Below are 23,395 nucleotides of genomic sequence, written 5' to 3'. Positions count from 1 at the left end.
TTATTGTTTGGATGAAAGACAAATCGTCTGGACTCGTTGAACTGTGACAGTAGTGGAACAAAAAACTCGAGACGAGAGGCGAAAAAAAGGTTACTAGCTCATTATGCATCATTTGAATAATAACAATGGCCATGACTTCTTTTCCACTCCACCTCAGCGGGCCAAATGCATAAACCGAGTAGGCTCGCCCTGTTCCAGGATTTCAACTTTTGAATAACGCTACCGACACCTAGGAAGCAACCCTGTAGCTAGACTGCACCCATCCTTTTTTATGCTTGAAAAAGTATATTATGGGCAAAGGGAAATAGATAGATAGGGGAAATAAAACAGTTGGAAGTCGCCATAGAAATGGCTAAAGTTTATTCGCCCTTACATTCCAGTCAGTTCAAGAGACAAAAAAAATGAGCTCTTCTGACACCAATGATCATCATTGTAGAGACTGAGGGTCATGCCACTAGATTTATCATTCATCTCCTATCACCTTAGATCCTATGTTCTGCAGCTATCTGGATTGTGCTGCTGTTGCTATGACCATTATTTGCAAAAACTTCCTAGCTCTATTATGGAACCTCAAGATCCTGATGTTTCTCCTAGTGTCTATGTCTGATCACAGAGCCGATTGGAAGATCATCTCAGCCTGTTCCTGCACAAGAAAAGTTGACATTTTAATTGTGATTGCAGTGGCATATGCAACAAGTAAGAAATAACTCTTCAAACGATCCAAGTATCCATGTCAATTCCATACTTTAAAAGTTCACAATTCCTTCATTCATTCTGCTATGCCTCCTCCAAGGAGATCATTCATGAGTGCCTATTTGTTGGTATATATGATCACAGTTAAAGAGCAGATTTAAGACCAACTCTTGCACAAAAGGTGGGCAAAGAATTTATGCCAACCTAATCAATCCAATCTTTCAAAATAAAGACACCCCAACAATGAGAGAGAGAACCATCAAACAACACTAAAAACACAGTTGAAATCAAATGGAAAATCAACTAGTGACAATCTCTCCCATTTTCAATTGTCTCATGTATCCAAGAACAGGAGGGAAAAAAAAAATATACTGAACTCCTGCTGGTTCCCGATTAAAAGGAAAAGGAAATAAAAGAAGAAAAGAGAAGAAGCATATCTATGTAAAAAAAAAAAGTGGAAGAAGGATAGAGATATTTCTCGTTTTTCCTTCAATGATTGGCTGCTCATAGCAGCAAAGAGAAAAAATGGAAAAGAAAGTAAAGACCCTCCCATTGAAAAAAGACAGGCCCCTAATCACCCATGAGTTAATGAATGGGTAGCAGTGAGCAAAGAAGTGCCCGAGCAAGAATTAGGATGAGGCAGCATGGCAGGCAGCTGTGGGCTGGCTGCCTGGGTTACGAAGGGGTGGGTGAGTAGCTGCGCCGCGGTCCACCGTGTTGCTGGATCTTTCTGGAGACAACAACCGATGAAGCTTCAGAACTCCTTTGACGCCGTCGGCGGCGCTTCCGGTGGTGGCCAGTAACAAATAGCACACATCAAACTAGCCCAATCGCCTTGCCGACCGATTCCAGAAAAAGGGAATCTCCCCAAGAAGCACTCAAGAATGCTTAAACCAAGACTTTAGATATCCCCTGCGTATCCGTCGTAGCTGCCGTGGTTAAGATCGGTGTTGATCCGCTCCAAACTCATGTACGCGATTGTCCCAACAGAGGAGTTGCAGGGGTCCATGGTCTGTGCCAAAATACGACTGACCCCGAAGTCGGCGATCTTGACCTGGTTTTGATTGTTAATGAGAAGGTCAGAGGGTTTAATATTCCCATGAACGATTTTGAGGAGGTGGAGATAAGCGAGTCCTTGATCTGTCGCACTGCATCGGAAAGAAGCGGTTCAGGGAGGCGACGACCTCGAAGTTGACGTTCTTCATCTGGTTTTGGTTGTTGAGATTCGATGGTTTAACAAATTGATGAACAATCTTACGGCAGTGGACATAGGTGAGTCCGTTTAAAGAATTTGATACAGCATGTTAGAGAGTTGCATCTAACAAACTAGGGAAGAGGCTACCTTTGGGTGAAATTGAACTTTGAAAACAGATACATGGGAGACCCTAGCCCAACTTGAGTTGGTGGTGCAGTTGGAGACTCATCTAGTCAAACACATGATTTTTTTACTCAAAGAAGTCATTGCAGCGCAACTAAAGCTGAAATGAAAGCACAACTCACAGGAATGAAGATGAATACTCAAAGCTTCACTAGTCTAGTGGTGGTAGAAGGAGACTTAGCTTAGTATTTAATTGGTTCCATATTTGGGGATTCTACTCTTCTTAACGAATGATTTAATCTTCTCTTCTTGATTGTACTTTGTATCTTAGATTATGTTAATAAATTCTGCTTCTCTTATATGCAGATGTCCACCCACTCATTAACGGCTTATTGTGGAAGGTGATTCATAAACTTTCATAAGTTGGTATAGTAAGGGAACTGATCCCCACTGAACAATACTTCATCTGATCAAGGAGATTCATCTAACTTAATCGTACCTGTATTTCTTTTTCAGTGATTTCCTTCAAACAGTAATTTTGGCCTTTTATTTTTTTTGAAATGAAGTAATTTTTTACTTTGGTTCATGACATTATTTTCGTCATATGTCAGTAGAGTATCTCTCAAAAGGAAGTGATGTGTGACTTGAGCCTTTGGTTAATGGTCACATCGGGGCATTCTAGTCCAGCTAGTTAACGGTCACATAGGGGCTTTCTAATGAGTTGAAATGAAACCACAACTCACGGGAATGAAGATGAATACTAGTGGTGGTAGAAGGAGACTTAGCCTAGTAATTAATTAGTTCTGTATTTGGGATTTCAGTCTTCTTAATGAATGATTTCATCTTCTCATCCTGATTGTATGTTGTATTTTACATTATATTAATAAATTTTGCTTCTTTTTATCCAAATGTCAACCCACTCCTTAATAGATTATTGTGGAAGGTGATTCATATACTTTCATAAGCTGGTGTAGTAAGGGAACAGATCCCCACTGCTCATTCCTTCATGCGGTCAAGTTGATTCAACCAACTTAATCGAGACCGTATTTTTGTTTCAGTGATTTCCTTCAGCAGTTTTTTGTTATATCTCATTAAAGTATCTCTAAAAAAAAAAGTGATGTTTGTGACTTGAGCCTTTGGTTAATAGTCACAGCGGGGCCTTCTAGTATGATGTCTTGCATTCAGTCTCACCATGGAAAGGGTAGATTTCACATTCAAGAAAAAGATAATTGAAGTGTGCAGTTTAAAATGATATTATAGACTCCAAATATCTTGATGTACCCACAGTTACTCCGATGGTTGAGACCAACACCAGACACATGTATGCAATTATCTCAGAGGAATTGCAATAGTCTGTGCCAAGATGTGAATGACCTCGAAGTTGAAATTCTTCATCTATTTTTTATCTAGTTTTTGTCGTTGAGATTCTATGGTTTAACAAATTGATGAACAATCTTACAGTAGTGGACATAGGTGAATCTGTTTAAAGAATTTGACACAGCATGTTAGAGAGGCGCACTTGACAAACTAGGGAAGAGGCTACCTCTAGCTGAAATTGAACTTTAAGAATAGATCCATAGGTAAGCCAAGCCCAACTGGAGTTGGTGGTACAATTGGAGACTCATCTAGTCAAAGGCATGATTTTTTCGGCTCAAAGAGGTCATTGCAACGCAACTAAGGCTGAAATGAAAGCACAACTCATGGGAATGAAGATGAATACTCAAAACTTCACTAGTCTAGAGGTGGTAGAAGGAAATTTAGCCTAGTAGTTAATTGGTTCTATATTTAGGGATTCTATTCTACTTAATGAATGATTTAATCTTCTCTTCTTGATTGAATTTTCTATCTTACATTATGTTAATAAATTCTGCTTCTCGTCATGCAGATGTCCAACCACTCATTAACAGCTTATTGTGGAAGGTGATTCATATACTTTCATAAGCTGGTGTAGTAAGGGAACTGATATCCACTAGACATTACTTCATTTAGTCAAGGAGATTCATCCAACTTAATCGAGTATGTATTTCTGTTTCAGTGATTTCCTTCAGCAGTAATTCCTGTCTTTGGTTCGGGATTTTTTTTTATATGTCATTAGAGTATCTCTCAAAAGAAAGTGATGCGTGTGACTTGAGCCTTTGGTTAATGGTCACATCGTGGCATTCTAGTAATCTAAAATGAAAGCACAGCTCATGGGAATGAAGATGAATACTCAGAACTCACTAATCTAGTGGTGGTAGAAGGAGACTTAGACAAGGAGTTAATTGGTTCTATATTTTCAGATTCCACTCTTCTTAATGAATGATTTCATCTTCTCTACCTGATTGTATATTGTATCATACAGTATATTAACAAATTCTGCTTCTCTTCATCCAAATTTCCATCCACTCATGCTTATTGTGGAAGGTGATTCATATACTTTGATAAGCTGGTGTAGTAAGTGAACTGATCCCCACTAGACATTACTTCATCTAGTCAAGAAGATTCGATTCGACCAACTTAATCGCGCCTGTATTTTTGTTTCGGTGATTTCCTTCAACAGTAATTTTGTCTTTTTTTTTTAAAGGAGTAATTTTAGTCCTTTGTTCATGAAAAAGTCTTTGTTATATGTTATTAGAGTATCTCTCAAAAGAAAGTGATGTGTGTGAGTTGAACCTTTGGTTAATGGTCACGTCAGGGCTTTCTAGTATGATGTCTAGCATTCAAATCTCACTAGGATGGATTTCACATTCAAGAAAAACAAAATTGAAGTATGCAGTTTAAAATGACATAAAAGACTCCAAATATCTCTGATGTACCCATTGTAACACCGATGGTTGAGACCTACTCCAGACTCATATATGCAATTATCTCAGAGGAATTACAGTGGTCTGTGCCAATATGCGATTGACCTCGAAATTTACATTCTTCATCTGATACGGTTTTGGTTGTTGAGATTCGATGGTTTAAAAAATTGATGAACAATCTCACGGCAGTGGACATAGGTGAATCCGTTTAAAGAATCTTACACAGCATGCTAGAGAGGGGCACTAGACAAACTAGGGAAGAGGCCACCTCTGGCTGAAATTGAACTTTGAGAACAAATCCATGGGTAACCCCAACCCAACTGGAGTTGGTGGTGCAACTGGAAATTCATCTAGTCAAACGCAAGATTTTTTTGGCAGAGGTCATTGTAGCGCAATTGTAGCTGAAATAAAAGCACAGCTCATGGGAATGAAGATAAATACTCAGAACTTCACTAATCTAGTGGTGATAGAAGGAGACTTAGCCTAGAAGTTAATTGGTTCTATATTTGGGGATTCCACTCTTCTCAATGAATGATTTCATCTTCTCTTCTTGATTGTATGTTGTATCTTACATTAGGGGGGGTTAGTCCACAATGAAGTGGAATGAATTCCTCCCGCATTACCTAGTTCATCCCATTTATGGTGTTAGTCCATAATGAATTGACTTGAAGTGAGATAACACCGTTTCATCTCCTCAGGCAAAAACGACGGAATTCTGTTTCCGCCCTTTTTTTCAATTCATCAAATTACCACGAGCGACGGCGTCGCTTCTTCCCCCCCCCCCCCCCCCCCCCCCCCCCCCGAAACTAAAAAATTACCCTCATTTCCTTTCTCCTCTCCTCTCGCTCAGCCTTCGTCTTTGGACGAAAATTTTCGCCCGACTTCGTCTCTGCTCGCTCTGCTCCTCTCACTCGGCGCTCGTCTTCATTCTCTGCTCCCTCTCTCTTGTTATCTCTCGTTTTCGCCCCATCTCCCTCTCTCGTCTCTTTCTCTCTCGACCTTTCTCTTCCCTCTCCCTCTCTCGTCTCCTTCTCTCTTTTCCCTCTCGGCCTCCATCTCTTTTCACTCTCGGCCTCCCTCTTCCTTCTCGTTCTCGCTCTTCTCTTTCCTCCTCCCCCGATTTCCTTTGATTTAACCTATTCCGGTTTCGAATTCCTTCGATTTCCTTCAATCTTCTTCGATTTTCGACGGTTAGGCGTCGATTTCTTCCATTGGGCTTACATTTCCCCATTCGGCGATGATTTCCCCCAAATTTCAGAAGGTAATCCGAAACCCTAATTTTTTTTCAACTAATTTAGTTTTGTGTTTGAGTTAATTTAAATTTTTGTGCGTAATTTATCTTCATTGTGGCCAAATTAATTCCAATAATATCACACTCATTGAAGCTGAGATACAAAACGTTCATTAATAAATAATACAGATTTGCTCACTTGTTTCCTGTGCATGAGAGTTGATAGCTCAACTGACTGTTTAAGAACTTGACAACCCATCAAGCATGCTGTCAGTTCATGGCATATTTCTGGGACCATGCCCTTGCAGTTTCCTCATAACGGGTTCTTTAGATGCAGTGAGTTCCCCTCCCTACTTTTATGACTAACTCATTTCCATACAGTTTTCAAGAGAGTAAATTCTCTTGCAACTTTTCCTTTGCACTAACAATGTTCCTATTAGAGGGTGACACCCAGTTGGCCATACGCTGGGTAAGACCATGAACCCAAAACGAACCATCCAATATTAAGTGGTTCTACCCATTCGCTTGGTAAAATCATGAAACCAAAGCAAAGCATCTGCATTTAGCTGTTCCACATTTCCCAATGCAAGTCTTGCCAAATTTCTTGCTAGTTATGAGATCTCCCACCAGCAACTTGCTGCTAGATGCCATTCCTTTACAGTTTGATTCACTGTTACAGTTTCTGATGTGCTTTCTTTTATTCTCTTTGTTGTTCTCTTTTGTTAGGAAAAGCCTAGTAACTAGAATAACAGAAGGTAATCCGAAACCCTATTTTTTTTTTCAACTAATTTAGTTTTGTGTTTGAGTTAATTTAAATTTTTGTGCGTAATTTGTGTTGATTGTGGCCAAATTAATTCCAACCCTGAAGATTAATTTTGAAATGTGTTAGAATGTTGTTGAATATGTTTGAAGTGCTATGGAATGTTTATGTCATGTGGTGAGGAGATTTTGGAGTTATAAATATCCACCACATGGTCCAATTCAAACAAGACTGAGTCGCCTACACGGGCGTCCATTAGCCAACGAAACCCGACCCCCATCAATGACGATGTACGGTTCGTAGTGACTGCGAAGTCATATGGGGCTCTACCAGGGGTGTTCGGTGAATTTGGACTTCATGAGTTTGTTTTTGCATTGTTCTAGTCATTTGCAATGAAATTAGTTAGATTAATTTTGAAATGTGTTAGAATGTTGTTGAATATGTTTGAAGTGCTATGGAATGTTTATGTCATGTGGTGAGGAGATTTTGGAGTTATAAATATCCACCACATGGTCCAATTCAAACAAGGCTGAGTCGCCTACACGGGCGTCCATTAGCCAACGAAACCCGACCCCCATCAATGACGATGTACGGTTCGTAGCGACTGCGAAGTCATATGGGGCTCTACCAGGGGTGTTCGGTGAATTTGGACTTCATGAGTTTGTTTTTGCATTGTTCTAGTCATTTGCAATGAAATTAGTTAGATTACTTTTGAAATGTGTTAGAATGCTGTTGAATATGTTTGAAGTGCTATGGAATGTTTATGTCATGTGGTGAGGAGATTTTGGAGTTATAAATATCCACCACATGGTCCAATTCAAACAAGGCTGAGTCGCCTACATGGGCGTCCATTAGCCAACGAAACCCGACCCCCATCAATGACGATGTACGGTTCGTAGTGACTGCGAAGTCATATGGGGCTCTACCAGGGGTGTTCGGTGAATTTGGACTTCATGAGTTTGTTTTTGCATTGTTCTAGTCATTTGCAATGAAATTAGTTAGATTACTTTTGAAATGTGTTAGAATGTTGTTGAATATGTTTGAAGTGCTATGGAATGTTTATGTCATGTGGTGAGGAGATTTTGGAGTTATAAATATCCACCACATGGTCCAATTCAAACAAGGCTGAGTCGCCTACACGGGCGTCCATTAGCCAACGAAGCCCGACCCCCATCAATGACGATGTACGGTTCGTAGTGACTGCGAAGTCATATGGGGCTCTACCAGGGGTGTTCGGTGAATTTGGACTTCATGAGTTTGTTTTTGCATTGTTCTAGTCATTTGCAATGAAATTAGTTAGATTACTTTTGAAATGTTTTAGAATGTGGTTGAATATGTTTGAAGTGCTATGGAATGTTTATGTCATGTGGTGAGGAGATTTTGGAGTTATAAATATCCACCACATGGTATTTTGTTATTTGTTGGTTGTGTTTCTATGTGTCCCTAGTTACTACGACGAGTAATGGTTGTCTGATAAAAAAAATTTCTATGACGACCATCTCGGATTTAGATTATAAATGGCTGGAAGAAGACAACAAACTCCTCGATCATATGACATTTGGACCTTCGATGATGACAACAAAATGCTCGATCTGTTGGTTGAGCAAGTCAATATGGGGAATAGGATGCCTAATGGGGTTTGGAAGCATGAAGTATATTTGGACTGTGTCAATAGGTTCAATGAAGACACAACTAATAAAAAAACTGTTGAGCAGCTCAAGAATCAAACAAGATCATGGAAGAAAACTTACCAAACAGTAACAAGTTGTCTCAACACTAGTGGGTTCGGTTGGGATGCAACCACACATCGAGTTACTGCATGTCATTCTGTATGGCAAGACTATATCAAGGTCAGTAAATTATAATTGACTGTAAAACATTTTGTATGTTTTCCGCATTACTAGAACTCTATGCCAAGTCGTCTAAATGATGTTTTATCCTTGTAGGAGCATAAAGAAGCTGAAAAGTACAGACAACAAGGCTGCCCTCTTTATGACAAATTGGCTTTGGTAGCGGGAAACTCAATAGCCATGGGGAGAACAAGTCTAACTGACGAAGACATGTGTAATGATGTCCAACATCAGGAAGAAAATGAGCACGTGGATATGCTCGAGGATGTCGATTTAGGTAGAGAATCTCCTTCGCCATTCTTTACAGAAAATGAGTCGGCACCTGATCAATCTCCAAGTACTAACCCGTCAAGTTCAAGTCGTCGTAGAAAGAGACCACAAATGGCCACTGATGATAGTATTATGTTCACTGATACAATGACAAGAATTGCCACCCTATTGCAATCTCTACAAGCTAAAAATGATAAAGCCACCGGAGAAAATTGGTATGAAGCACTCACAGAAATCCCGGACCTATCAGTAGAGATGAAGTTTCGCGCTCCTATATTGTTAGATACACCAATGAAGAAGAACATGTTTACGAAGATGCCAGTGGAAGAGCGAATTAATTGGCTTAAATATTGTGCTGGTGAAATGGAGTCAATACTTTGAAGTACATTATGTATTTTGGGACGATTGTTTTGAAGTTTAATTATGTTTTTTTAATTATGACTTTGTAAGACGTATCATTGATAGATTATGAATTTTATTATGGTTAAGATTTGGGTTTTCATGATTGTCGTGTTCTTATTGTGTGGATGAATGTTGTGGGTGTGTGATTGGAGATGATTTTATATAGGTGTGATTAAAAATAGGTTATGATTGAAGAACATGGTATGTTTTTGTGTTGATGATATTATGAAGAAACAGGAATTATTGTTGAAGTCGTTATTATGGTTGTGGTGATTGTATTTGCAGGTTTCCATGGAAGACGAAAATAGGAATACAATGATGATTTTATTGACATGTCTTATGTACATGATGGGAATATACTATATGAACCATAAGTCTAGACGTACATTACGTCCTCGTGGGATAGGTGGTCCGATTTATTTACAAAAGGCATTAGCGAAATCACCTGTTAAATTTCGAAAAGTTTACAGGATGAATCAAATTGTGTTTAAAAAAATGGCAGAGATACTTTATAGCAAAGGATTTTTTATCACCTACAAAGACCATCTCAGTGGAAGAACAACTTGCATATTTTCTCTTAACTGTTGGTCAAGGACAAGCGTATAGTGTGACAGCAGAGATGTTTGATAGATCAAACTGGACTATAAGTAGGTATTTCAATAAGGTGTTGAATGCTATTATCAAGCTTCGGCCTGATTACATCAAACGGCCTTCGGAACGGACTCACTCGAAGATTTTAAACAATCCAATGTTTAATCCGTATTTTAAGGTAACATCACTTGACATATAATGAACAATTTTAGATTAATATTTAGAGTTACTTGTATTAATTGAAATGATATAATTAGGATTGTATTGGGGCTATTGATGGAACTCATATCAAAGCAAACATCCAACTTGAAGAACAACAAAGGTTCTGGAACAGAAAAGGCTATCTCTCACAAAATGTGATGGCAGCATGTACATTTGATATGCAATTCACTTATGTACTTGTTGGATGGGAGGGATCAGCAGCTGATTCCCGTGTATTGAAGGACGCATTGACTCGCCGAAATAGAATTTGTGTACCTGAAGGTAAATAATATATTGTTATGTAGTATTTTTTTTATTTTTTTTCAATTATCTTATGTGAAAAATATTTTGTATTGTAGGTAAATATTATCTAGTCGATGCTGGTTATGCAAATATGTCAGGATTTTTGGCTCCATATCGAGGAACTCGTTATCATCTACAAGAATTTGGAGACAACCTTCCTAGAAATGATAAAGAGTTATTCAACCGAAGGCACTCATCTTTGAGAAATACTATTGAACGAACTTTTGGTGCTTTAAAAGCTCGATTCCAAATGTTGAAAGTTGCTCCACCCTTTTCTTATAAGATCCAGATGAAAATTGTAATAGCTTGTTGCATATTACACAATTATATACGTAAAGAGGATTACAATGATATGTTTGAATTGGAAGATGATGATTCCGATGATGAGGTAGGTGGAGGAGGTGATGAGGTCCGATTAGCTGGTGAAAATTTGGATGGAGATAGCGATGATAGCGATGATAGCGATGATCTTGGGGATGAAGGCAACCTATCAACAACAATGCGGAAGCGTCGTGCATTAGAATCTACTAGAGCTGCACAATTTCGAGATGCCATAGCAACTAGCATGTGGAGTGATTATTAGTGGTTGTACTTTATTGCATTTGAACATGTATGTTGTCGTTCGTATCTACTAAACTAGTCAGTTGATGATGTTAAACGCACAAACTCTAATTATATTGGTTGTTGTCATTTTATACCATTTTGTTTTAATTTTATTTATTAAGTATTTTTATACTATATAGTATGTTATTACAAAATAATTTATTTATTAATTATATTCATTTATGTTATTTTTAACTGTTTTATGTAATTTAAATAATTTATTCTACTCACACATAATTAGTTTAATAATTAATAATAAAATGTAATCATTAATTGGTTTAATTATGCAATTGCTATAATTAATTAAACAATTTGGTTTATTTATTATATTCCCTTATGTTATTTTTAAATTTTTATTAATTTTAAATAATTTATTCTAATCCCACGTAATTAGTATAATAATTTATAATAAAATGTAATCATTAATTGGTTTAATTATGCAATTGCTATAATTAATTAAACAATTAGGTTTATTTATTATATTCCCTTATGTTATATTTAAATTTTTATTAATTTTAAATAATTTATTCTAATCACACATAATTAGTATAATAATTTATAATAAATTGTAATATTAATTGGTTTAATTATGCAATTGCTATAATTAATTAAACACCTAGGTTTATTTATTATATTCCCTTATGTTATTTTTAAATTTTTATTAATTTTAAATAATTTATTCTAATCCCACGTAATTAGTATAATAATTTATAATAAATTGTAATCATTAATTGGTTTAATTATGCAATTGCTATAATTAATTAAACAATTAGGTTTATTTATTATATTCCCTTATGTTATATTTAAATTTTTATTAATTTTAAATAATTTATTCTAATCACACATAATTAGTATAATAATATATAATAAATTGTAATCATTAATTGGTTTAATTATGCAATTGCTATAATTAATTAAACACCTAGGTTTATTTATTATATTCCCTTATGTTATTTTTAAATTTTTATTAATTTTAAATAATTTATTCTAATCCCACGTAATTAGTATGTTAATTTATATTAAATTGTAATCATTAATTGGTTAATTATCCAATTGTTAAAATTAATTAAACCATTATTTTTATTTATTATATTCCCTTATGCTATTTTGTAATTTTTAATAATTTTATATAATATATTCTAGTCACGTAATTAGTATATTAATTTATAATGAATTATAATCGTTAATTGGTTAATTATCCAATTGCTATAATTAATTAAACCATTAGGTTTATTTATTATATTTTCTTATGTTATTTTTAATTTTTTTATTAATTTTATATAATTTATTGTAGTCACACGTAATTATTGTTTTAATTTATAATAAACTATAATCATTTATCTAGAAAAGGACACTGAAATCTGTTTTCCAAGCACTAACACTGGAATCTGTTTTCCAGCCACTTCAACTGGCCTGGACTAACACCCAAACATGACTTGAAGTGGAAACAATTCATCTCACTTCAATTCAATTTTCCACTTCATTTCCACTTCATTGTGGACTAACCCCCCCTTAAGACCTCGAAGTTGACATTCTTCATCTGGTTTTGGTTATTGAGATTCGATGATGTAACAAATTGATGAACGGTTTTACAACGGTGGACATTGGTGAATCCGTTAAAAGAATCTGAAGTCTCACCATGGAAAGGGTGGATATCACATTCAAGAAAAAGAGAATTGAAGTGAACAGTTTAAAATGACATTATAGACTCCAAATATCTTTGATAGTTGAGTCCTACTCCATACTCATGTACGCAATTATCTCAGAGGAATTGCAGTGGATTGTGCCAAGATGCGACTAACCTCAAAGTTAAAATTCTTCATTTGGTTTTGATACGACAGTGGACATAGGTGAATCCGTTTAAAGAATCTAACACAACATGTTAGAGAGGGGCACCTGACAAACTAGGGAAGAGGCTACCTCTGGCTGAATTTGAAATTTGAAACCAAATCCGTAGGTAACCCCAGCCCAACTGGAGTTGGTGGTGCAATTGATGACTCATCTAACCAAACACATGATTTTTTCGGTTTAAAGAGGTCATTGAAATGCAACTGAAGCTGAAACAGCTCACGGGAATGAAGATGAATACTCAAAATTCACTTAGTCTAATGGTGGGAGAAGGAAACTTAGCCTAGTAGTTAATTGGATCTATATTCAAAAAAGGGGATTCCACTCTCGTTGATGAATGATTTTCTCTCTTCCTGATTGTATGTTGTATCGTACATTATATTAATACATTCTGCTTCTCTTCATGCAGATGTCCAACCACTCATTAACCGCTTATTGTGGAAGGTGATTCCTATACTTTCATTAGCTGGTGTAGTAAGGGAACTGATCCCCCACTGGACATTACATCATCGGGTCAAGGAGATTATGAACCAAACAGAACCTCACAACCACATGGCACCATTTCCCAAGGTCATGCAATACAGCTGCAGACAAGCTTTGCTTGTGAAGGCACTTCTTTTTCGGATATTGCCATCTACACCTTAATTTTTTTTATTGTATTCTTTTAATGTATTTCTCTCCTTGCCCTTCCTTCTCCGTGGGTAGGGCCCGTTGTACTCTCTTCTCTCTTAATAAAAGCTCATTTACAAGTTCACAAAAGGAGATTATAGAAAAAGTAATTGTGGACACAGATGTACATATGCATACCTGAAACACCATGTTTTAGTAGAAAACTTGCTGTAGTAGCAGCATCCCAATCATACCTGGTAAATATAGAAAGTTAAAACGTTGAAACAGCACAACAAATTCTCTTACTAAAAAGATATCTTTTAACTTACTGGTGCTTAGTGGGTTCTTGAAAATAAGATTCAATCAAAAGAGGACCTGAAAGATAAAAGAGAGATACTAATTTTGTGAAAGAGTGAAAAAGAGGGCCGCATACTATACAGGAAATCAAATTGAGAGTCCAAGCCCTTCAAAGCAGGATTGCACAAAAGCTAAATACTTGGGTACTCGTAGATCTTGTCTGAGAGATTTGTACTTGTAAATCTACTTGGAACAAACATCCAAGACTCTCAGAACCCCACCAGAAGGATCATTCACCTTGCCATATATTATTGGCTAGCAAATAGAAGCCATCAACTAATGATATGAAACTATGATTTCACTGCATCATATATAATATCCAACAGAGAGCCTCTACTAGTTAATTAGTTTACGATTTCGAAAGTAGTTAATTATTTCAAGGACGACATAAATAAAAAATAATTTTAATTATGTACCAATACTTAACTAAAACCAACTTTGATGTAGAAATAAGCAGTCATAAACCTTCCATTGATTTTTTTTGCAATATCCCAAGCTTTTCCATACGAGATTTAACTTGTTTTTTGGGGGATAAATAAGAGGTTTACCAAGCATCAAGCAATGGGAGTCCCCACACTAAAAAAGACTAATCTAAGTGATATAGCTCCACTTCTTAAAGTAAAAACAGAACGTACCATTAAATCCAATTTCTTCATCCAATCAGCGGCAGCTTTAAGAAAAGTTGTCTGCAAGGGGACAGTCTAGGAGTAAGTAAAACAACATGGATGCTCTTGGATCAAAGGAAGCAAGCAAAGAAACCACAGAACATAAATGCAGTAACACAAATAAATAAGCAAAAAGTTAATAGAGAAAGATCGGTAAACCCACCATATGATCCAACTCCCTTTTCATATCTGTGTTTAAGTGAGATTGATATCCTTCCCTTCCACCCCAAAAAACATAATTTTGTCCTCCAAGATAATGAGTAACCCTATAAAAATTGTTCAACTTAACTAAGCTTCAGAACCATAAAATGAAAACAAGATAAATTAAGGATGCTATTTGGAGAAATTATAAGATGTTAATGAATCTAATTCACATTGTTAGAAAAGAAAACATAAGGAACAATAGAGCTCATACAACTCTAAGAACGTATCTAATATTTATTTTTTCTTTCAGAAAACTCCCTATTTGGTATTTTCTTAAACAGTGAGATAGACTGGGAAACTTTCTTCCCTTGTAATTTGAGGCTTGTCCAACTAGAAAGAACTCATTCCCTTGTAATTTGCAGTTTGTCCTACTGGAAAGAGCTCTTCTCTTGTAATTTGAGGCATGTCCTACTGGAAAGAGCTCTTCCCTTGTAATTTGGGGCCTATTCCTCTCTCTCGCCTTAGTACTCTTTTCATTCGCTTTTCAATTAAAAATACATCAACAGGAAAGCCACTGTTAACAGGGAAGAAATAACATAAAAATTTATCAGCTTTTATACAAACTTATAAAAGGAGCAAGGGATCAAGAGAGATTTCCTGTGAAGGCCATACAGGATGACATGTCTAGAAGAATTGAAATGCCCTTTTGGATGGAAGGGATGGGAGTAGTAAAATCAATGCCAAAAGACAAGGCCTCAAGGACAGCTGGATTCTGTTCTGAGTTCTACAAAGATGGATGGGACTTCTTGAAGGGGCTATATCTTCAACATGTCCTATGAATTCTAGGAGCAGGGGTTCACACAGGGATCTTCCTTTATTGCATTAATGCTAAAGAAAGAGGGTGTTAGCACCCTTGCTGAATTCAGGCCCATCAACCTCGTTTTGAGTCGTTACAATTGAGAAAATACCTATCTTTATTGATCAAAGTAATTTATCAGCCTTTCTTAAAAGGAGACAAATAATTGATTCAGCAATCACAGTACATGAGCAAATCCACCATTACCAGAAGCGGTATCAGGGACTAGTACTGAAATTAGACCTTTGAAATAGCATTTGAAAGGGTAAAGTGGCAGTGGTAGACTAATGATAAAAATGGGGTGAAAAAAGATGGAGGAACTGGATAAATAGTCAAATTTCAACTACAAATTCTCACCACTCATCAATGGAACAGCAAAGCGATCCACTTTAACAATTATCATTAAATGTGGCCTCAGGCTAGGAAATCCACTTTCACCATTATTATTTAATGTGGTGGAAAAGCACTATTATCATTATTCTATACACGGCAGAACAGAGGGTGGATCTCGAGTTTCAGCATGGGTGATTCATAAATCGGAGTTTTGTTAATGCAATTTTCTGGTGGTACAGTAATGCTTTGTAAAGGGCAGCAGGAGCAGATTATAAATATCAATGCAATGTTCAGCCTCTACGAGTATATGTCTGGTGAAAGAATCGATTGGAGAATCACTTTGTCTAAAGACCATGATGGAGTCAATAAAGATAGAGAAAGTGAATATGAAATGGCTTAAATACAGGTCTGCAGCACTTTGTCTTCCAACAACATATTTGGGCTTACCTCTTTTTCATAGGCAGAACAACTAAGCATGCTTTCATAGGAAGAGCAACTAACGAACTACTGCAGCTGGTATAGGGAAGGTGTGAAAAAAATCAGCCACCCTAGATTGGAAGAGCTACGCTAGTTAAAGTCATGCAGGCAAGAATTCCCAAGTACTTCTTATCAATCATACCATGCCCAACAAACATATAAGCTAAACTAAAGGACTGCACCATAGGTGCATGAAGTTAAGGTATTCACTAGCGAGGATTGGGAATCAAGAGGATAAAAAAAAATGAACACAACCCTCTTAGCTAAGTGGTTCAGGAGATTCACCGGCAAAAAACAACTTTTTTTTTTTTTGAAATAGTATTTTTTAGTTTCTAAAATGACAAGTAGTTATAAAGAGAGGGGTAAAGCCCTGCAATTCCAACGGGAAAGAACTCCCAACAACTAGGTATTGGCAAGAGACACCTTGCTTCGAGAGCTGGTCCCCGAGAGGATTGCCCGATCAGTGGGTATGCTACTAGTCTATGATTTTACCTGAGCAGATATTAGATATTCATGATGTACATGTAGTAGTTCCAATGGGGATCCTTTTTCTTTATAAACCAAGAGAGAATAACTACTGAATGTCCTTAAAAAGTTAATGGAATAGAAAATTTCGGGAAGAAAAAAAGAACACCATCCAATAAGGCCAGAAATTCAGCATCTATAGACCTTTCCATCATGATCTCTGACTGTGCCACCAATTCCTGCAAGCCCCTGATCACCTTCAGAACTGCCATCAAAATTTAGTTTGAGCCAGCCCCTAGAAGGGGAAACCAAGGGAGCAAAGCTAGAGGTGAAACTTCATTACTAGAGAGAATTTCCTTCCAATTCCACCAGATGTCAAGAATTATGAGTCACTCACAAGAACTATGATGCTGAAAAGAACTAACTCGCTGCCCATGGTTAACCACCATGGCAAGGCATCAACCATCTGGAAGGGAATATTAAAAGAGAAGAGCAACTTCAAGTGATCGTACTTTACATGGACCCCACCTCCTCCCAATGCAGGTAGAAAATAAATTTAGATTGATATTCTTTGGACATCCCAACCCATCTGGGGTGGGAGGTGAAATAAAAAACAAGCAGCGAACAAATCCTTATGGCATTGCTAAGGCCAACTGGTTGTTGTAGTTCTAATCCAGCAGAAACAAGGCATTGCCATCTCCAATAAGGCTTTTTGCAGAACTGATCCATTTGATAGTAGTAGATCTTTCTTCTTCATGGCAAATTGTGCTTGTACTTCAAGTGACTATACTTTACAGGGGTATGCACCCCCCTCCTGAAGCAGATAGAAACTAAATTTAGATTGATCCTCTTTGGGCATTCCCAGCCATCTGGGGTTGAAGGTGAAATAAAAAACAAGCGGTGAGAAACCCTTATGGCAGTGCCAAGGCCAACATGCTGTTGTAGTTCTAATCCAAAAGAAACAAGGGCATTGCCATCTCTAATAAGGTTTTTTGCACAACTGATCCGTTTGATAAAATAGTAGATCTGTCTTCTTCATGGCAAATTGAGTGGAACCACGTCCCAAGTACAACAAACTCTTGTCTAAAAAACCTTGCAAAAGCAAGGGTTTCTAAGGAGTGCCTAAGGCCCGTCTATGCCTCTATAGCTCATTAAGAATAAATCTGTATTCGTGTTTTACTTCTCTGTTGTACCCTAGTTTATTATCAGTTTTCGAAATAAATGGCAATGCACACATTGTCATTTTAAAAAAATATATAAAAATAAAAAAACGCCATTTAAAAAAATTTCAACAGAGATACAGTGACAATCACCTCCATGGCTTTCTTGATTTGCGCAGCAGCATATGCTTATACACCTACTTCAGGACTTCAGAGCAAATCATAAGCTTTTATGTGGTAAGTACACCCACAAAGAGAAAACAAGATTATTTATCTGGGACTAAGGGTCCAGCTGTGTTGCCTAAGAAAAACAAAATAACAGGAAAATCCTTATCCCTCCCAATTTTCCTATTGTCTTCTTTGACGATTTTCTTGCATTTGTACCACTGAGAAATGGTAAGAAAATTATAAGTAGTATTTCTACCTACACTAGAATTTTTTTTCAACTTTTTATGAGGGAAATTTTCTCATTCCTTATGACCAGTACAAATGACAAAGTTTTGGATAAACAGAAAATTGTTCCACTTACACTTTTTGCTATTCTTTCCTGTTGGTTGTGCGCTAGTATGGCATGTGTGCTTGCTCTTTGCAACCTGAGACCAATTTTTGGTACAAAAATATGTACTTTTTTAGGAAAAGCCACTCCACCCTTAAGGGGTTGTCTAATTATTTTTTTATCATGTTATTGCTGAGGTGTAATTTTTTTATATTATTGGTTTGAGAACTTCAACTACCATTTTCAGGAATATTTTTGTCTAGCCTTCCGACCATCTCTCCAATCAAGCCAAACTTAGCTTCCACCAGATCTTTTGGAGCACCGTGAACCAACATTCTACATATTGATAAATGTCTCACTGAATTGTCATACTATGAGCACATAAAGAATGAAGACAACAAAGTTAAGGTGGAAAAAAAAAACACCTCGTAGCAGCTCCGTGCATGTAGCGAGGATGGTGAAACAATTAAGAAGTACCCCCACAAAGGTCGGATTTTTATCCCCTGCTTCACGTGAATGACTTATTTGAGCAAATAGATAAGGAAAGCAAGGAAAATCATTTCAAAAGTGCGCAAACAAAAACTGTTCCTCATAAGCTATGTCACAAAATATTTGCAGATGAATTACACAATTCTGCGAAGCATGTAACCTTTCAAGTAAGCTTGCAAAAGATCTAATATAAAGAAGAATGGACGAAAAAGATAAATCACTAGTATATTTAATAAGCCCCTATATGATGTACCAGAAAGCATGAGGATTACAATGACAGGAGAGACAAAACATTTACCTGAAGTTCCTTCGCAAGGGCTACCACATCATCCAGAGTAGCATTTGTTTCCTGAGGCATGACAACGAAGCCATAGTATTTAAAAGAAAAAGAGACCTCATCAAAAGTGGTATGATATTCACAACAAATCAAATTATCTGACTTACCTCTAAAGTTTTACCATCAGGAGTTATGTCTCTGTCATGAAAACACCACCATTCCACTCCCAACTTTGTAATGAACTCAAAGTTGGCTCTCACTATTTTATTCAAAGGGTTAAAAAAATTTGTTCAATTGACAAGGACTTCCAGAAGTTAATAGATATTAGAATTTCAGTGATGTAAAAATTCATAATAAACCCCACTTACTTCATCTTTTAGCCATAGCCAGTGAGTTTGTACCATCCTCCTAAGGCCACTACTTTGTTGGAGCACCAAAAGGGTCTCCTCCTGTTCGAATTAATTATCACGTTAAGACAGATTTTTTGTCTGGTCGAATCAAAAGAGCCCATCTAATATTCAGGTTTTGCATCAATTTCGATATATTGGAATGAAACTCTGAACAAAGCAGGGTAGGCTCATCAATTAAAAGATACGGTGGTGTCCCCTAAGTAACTGGGGTGAGAGCCAAAAGACCACACAAAAAGAAAAAAAATACAAAATTACAGTTGTAACTGACCTTCATTTTTTTCCCGAGGATCACTTCTTCAGCATTATACCATTTAAATGCAAGAGGGTTCTTGCTAGTAGGACCCTATATAAATAAACATTAATATGTATATATGCATATATGAAATTGAAGTTAAGAAAAGAGAAAAAAATATGCTTAACCTTTCTATGAAAGCAGGTAGATGTAACTGATTAACCACATACCTCATACTTAATTTGGGGAACATTAGCGAAGATTCACCTTTCCATTCATCCGAAGCTCCATCATCACATTTTGCATCAACATCAGCAGAGCACACATAGGTGACCCCACTGAAATCTGCCCATGGGATAAGATACTCAAGACAAAATTCAGAAAAAAAAAAGAAAAAACTAACGATAATACTAAAATCGAGTAGACATAACTTACAACGGCCAGGAAAGACAGATCCAAACAAAGGAGTAACAGAAGAATTTTTCTAGCCTCCATGTTTTATCTCATGCAAGCGATCTCTGCAATGCAGTAGGGAAACATAATGAAACAACACAACCAGATGCAAAGGAATTGAAGCATCAAACATGACCCAACCGAAAGGAAATATTTTAATTAATTTTTGCCATAAATGGGACAAAAAAAGGAGCATGCTCACAAAATATAAATAAAAATCGCTGAAATTAGAACTGTAGAAACCGTGTGGCAATTGAAAATAATAGCAAATACACTGATCTCGAGTAAAGTGTTAACGGAAAAAATGCTAATGAAACCTGAACATGCATAACTGTGAGATTGTTATATGATACATGGCCGAAAACAAAGTCTTGTTGATATGAAAATTACTCTCATCAGCATCCACTTGACTTCACATAAAACCAGGAAAATTGCTACTTTTTATGTTTCCTTTATACCATTAGATAAAAAAGAGTAGTATGATATGTCACAGAAAAAATCAGAAGAAGAAAAAGATCGAACCAACTTGAACGAGCAATCAGCATCAACTGTATTCAAACTTACTAGGATGTCTAAAACAACGAAGATGCAGAGGCTTCCGCCGTTCGACAAACAGAGGAAATCCCAAAAATTTACAGTCTTAATAATGACCTCATGCCTTTATACACATTACTCTCGAACGACAACACGGAGAAACAAAATCAGTTAAAAAAAAGTAACATGCAATCAAAATAAACTATGGGAAAACAGTAGAAGAATAGAACAACTTCGACCTTGCATTACCAGTAAAAAACTCACCAAGAACCGATGATCGAGGGAAGACGGTAGTCGAGCAGAGAACAAGGTTAAATATGTAGAAAATAAGAAGCTAATCGCAGGAAAGGAAGCACTTTTGGGGTTACTAAATAACCGATGGATAAAATTATCAGAATAGAAATGATTTTCGGTAAAAATATAATATTTTACTACTCTTCGTAAAATATAATATTTTACTACTTTTCGGTAACAATGAAGGCATAAAAACGGATCCCATCCACAATTTTCCGTCTTTTTCCACCACTTTGCTGAGAGCTCTATCACCTTAGATCCATGTTGTGCTGCTGTTGTTATGACCATTATTTGCAAAAAAAATCATTGCTCTATTATGGACAACCTTCAGATCCTGATGTTCATGCTCAAGAAAAATTGACATTTTTATTGTGATTGCAGTGGCATTTGCAACAAGAAGTAAGAAATAACTCTTCAAACGATCCAAGTACCTGCTTCCCTGAAGGAACAATTGGTTCTCCCCATTCCATGGCCTTTTTCTCTATATTCTCAAAATCTGCTTTTCCACCCTGCAGAGAAGATTTGACCAAATAAGAAATCAATTCTACCTGAGTTTACTTCTATATACATCTGTATCCTTGTCTGTTTTTTTTTTTAATTATCTGTAGCATTGAATCGAACCTCAATCATGGCTCCAATTTCAGACTCAAAGTTTGCATATCGCTTCCGAACCAGCTCATCCAAATCACCCTCCTCGTAGTTTATGCCAAGAAGAAAATGTCAGATGACAGATAACCCACTTGAAAGAGAAGTTGAGAAAATCCTGACTTCTGGATCTGTACTCTGTCTCAACCGAGGAAGAATTTGGCAAGAAGTTAAGAGTCTAAGGGTCAGAACTAAAGTTAAAAGCATAAACATTAGAACACATTTGCAAGGAAGAACTCAGAGTTTTGTCATCAAAGTTGAATCCACCAGGTGCAAGCCCTCTCTGTTCATCAGGAAAACTAATTGAGTAACAAACTCTCCCTAGACTTTCTACATCTGTAAGCTATGGAGTTGAAACAGCTACATCAAGACTTACATTCCTAACCACACTTGGCATAATCAGAGTTGCCTCTCCAATGTCTACGAGGAATCGATCAGTGTCCCAACCTATTATTAATTAAAGCAAAAATCTATTCATTCCCTTTCAGAAATATAATACAACAATTTTTAACCAATCTGGGGGTCGCGGGTATTTGGGTCAATGTTTCCTAGCAACCCACTGATCCTTGCAGTTTCAAGCTCATTGAAACAGCAACAAGAAGGCTCCACATTTCATAATCTGTAAACTCAACAAATCATTTAAATTCAAATGTAAAATATAAATCCACACCTGTGTTTGGATAGGGGCAGCGGGTTACACTCAATGTTGAGTTTGAATTCCCCTGATAGATTTAAATCATAAATTTTAAAACTTTCAAAAATGAAAGAAAAAAAAATGTACTTTCAAAAGAAATCGACACTTACGATGTCCTTAATTGCATAATTGAGCTCCTTTGTGAACTGAGATTTCATTACCTAAGTGGGTAATACCCCAGGGATCTTTACATTCAGCTTAATCATGTCGGTATTTCAGTTTCAATGATTTTCTTCGGCAGTAATTTTTGCCTTTTTTAAAAAAATGGGCCAATTTTAGTCTTTTGTTCATGAAAAAGTCTTTGTTATATGTTATTAGAGTATCTTTCAAAAGAAAGTGATGTGTGTGACTTGAGCCTTGGGTTAATGGTCACACCAGGGCTTTCCAGTATGATGTCTTACATTCAAGTCTCACCATGGAAAGGGTGGATATCACATTCAAGAAATAGAGAATTGAAATGAACAATTTAAAATGACATTATACACTCTAAATATCTCTGATGTACCCATGGTAACTCCGATGGTTGAGACCTACTCCAAACTCATGTACGCAATTATCTCAGAGGAATTACAGTGATCTGTGCCAATATGCGACTGACCTCGAAGTTGATATTCTTCATTTGATTTTGATCTGGTTTTGGTTGTTGAGATTCGATGGTTTAACAAATTGATAAACTATTTTGCGACGATAGACATAGGTGAATTCGTTAAAAGAATCAGACACATCAAATTTGAGAAGGGCACTTGACAAACAAGGAAGAGGCTACCTCTTGCTAAAATTGAACTTTGAGAACAGATCCATGTGTAACTCCAACCCAACAAGGTATTGTAATCTTTACTCTTTTACTAGCTTATACATCTTCATTAAAAAAAAACAAAAAAAAAAACAGTTCAACAAGAGTTGGTGGTGCAATTGGAAACTCATCTAGCCAGATTCATGATTTTTTGTCTCA

The 23,395-nt window shown here is 36.6% G+C and overlaps 1 protein-coding gene across 4 annotated transcripts; it reads right to left on the bottom strand.

The window, feature by feature from the left end:
• Positions 1–299: 299 nt before the first annotated feature.
• On the bottom strand, positions 300–21,961 carry LOC137950595 (xylose isomerase-like). Of its 4 annotated transcripts, XR_011111970.1 has the most exons (14): positions 21,726–21,961; positions 21,536–21,613; positions 20,259–20,341; positions 20,054–20,168; positions 19,860–19,934; positions 19,550–19,630; positions 19,349–19,440; positions 19,203–19,253; positions 18,841–18,918; positions 14,648–14,750; positions 14,455–14,505; positions 13,792–13,837; positions 13,661–13,716; positions 300–643 (listed from the first exon to the last, which is right to left on the bottom strand). XR_011111970.1 is itself a non-coding variant. In XM_068797152.1 (12 exons), coding segments are annotated over exons 6-11 (339 nt in total). In that variant the 5' UTR covers positions 19,551–19,630; positions 19,860–19,934; positions 20,054–20,168; positions 20,259–20,341; positions 21,536–21,613; positions 21,726–21,961; the 3' UTR covers positions 300–643; positions 14,455–14,491. The 4 variants fall into 4 exon arrangements, 1 of the variants encoding a protein (XP_068653253.1); XR_011111971.1 differs by lacking the exons at positions 21,536–21,613; positions 21,726–21,961 and adding an exon at positions 21,060–21,072; XM_068797152.1 differs by lacking the exons at positions 13,661–13,716; positions 13,792–13,837.
• Between the last annotated feature and the right edge of the window lie 1,434 nt (positions 21,962–23,395).

The sequence above is a fragment of the Aristolochia californica genome, unplaced genomic scaffold, assembly GCF_029961685.1.
Source record: "Aristolochia californica isolate CCGP_79_NKW_82.1479 unplaced genomic scaffold, dmAriCali1.0.hap1 SCAF_14, whole genome shotgun sequence".
Classification (NCBI taxonomy): domain Eukaryota; kingdom Viridiplantae; phylum Streptophyta; class Magnoliopsida; order Piperales; family Aristolochiaceae; genus Aristolochia; species Aristolochia californica.
This window is presented reverse-complemented; position numbering and strand designations above follow the sequence as displayed.

Bases quoted from the DNA above. Each gene is read 5' to 3' on its own strand.
- LOC137950595 (XM_068797152.1), bottom strand. The intron at 19,254-19,348 runs GTAAGTCAGATA...GTCATGCCTCAG, and splicing joins CTGATGGTAAAACTTTAGAG to GAAACAAATGCTACTCTGGA. The intron at 14,751-18,840 runs GTGTTTTTTTTT...CAATTTTTATAG, and splicing joins ATGCACGGAGCTGCTACGAG to GGTTACTCATTATCTTGGAG.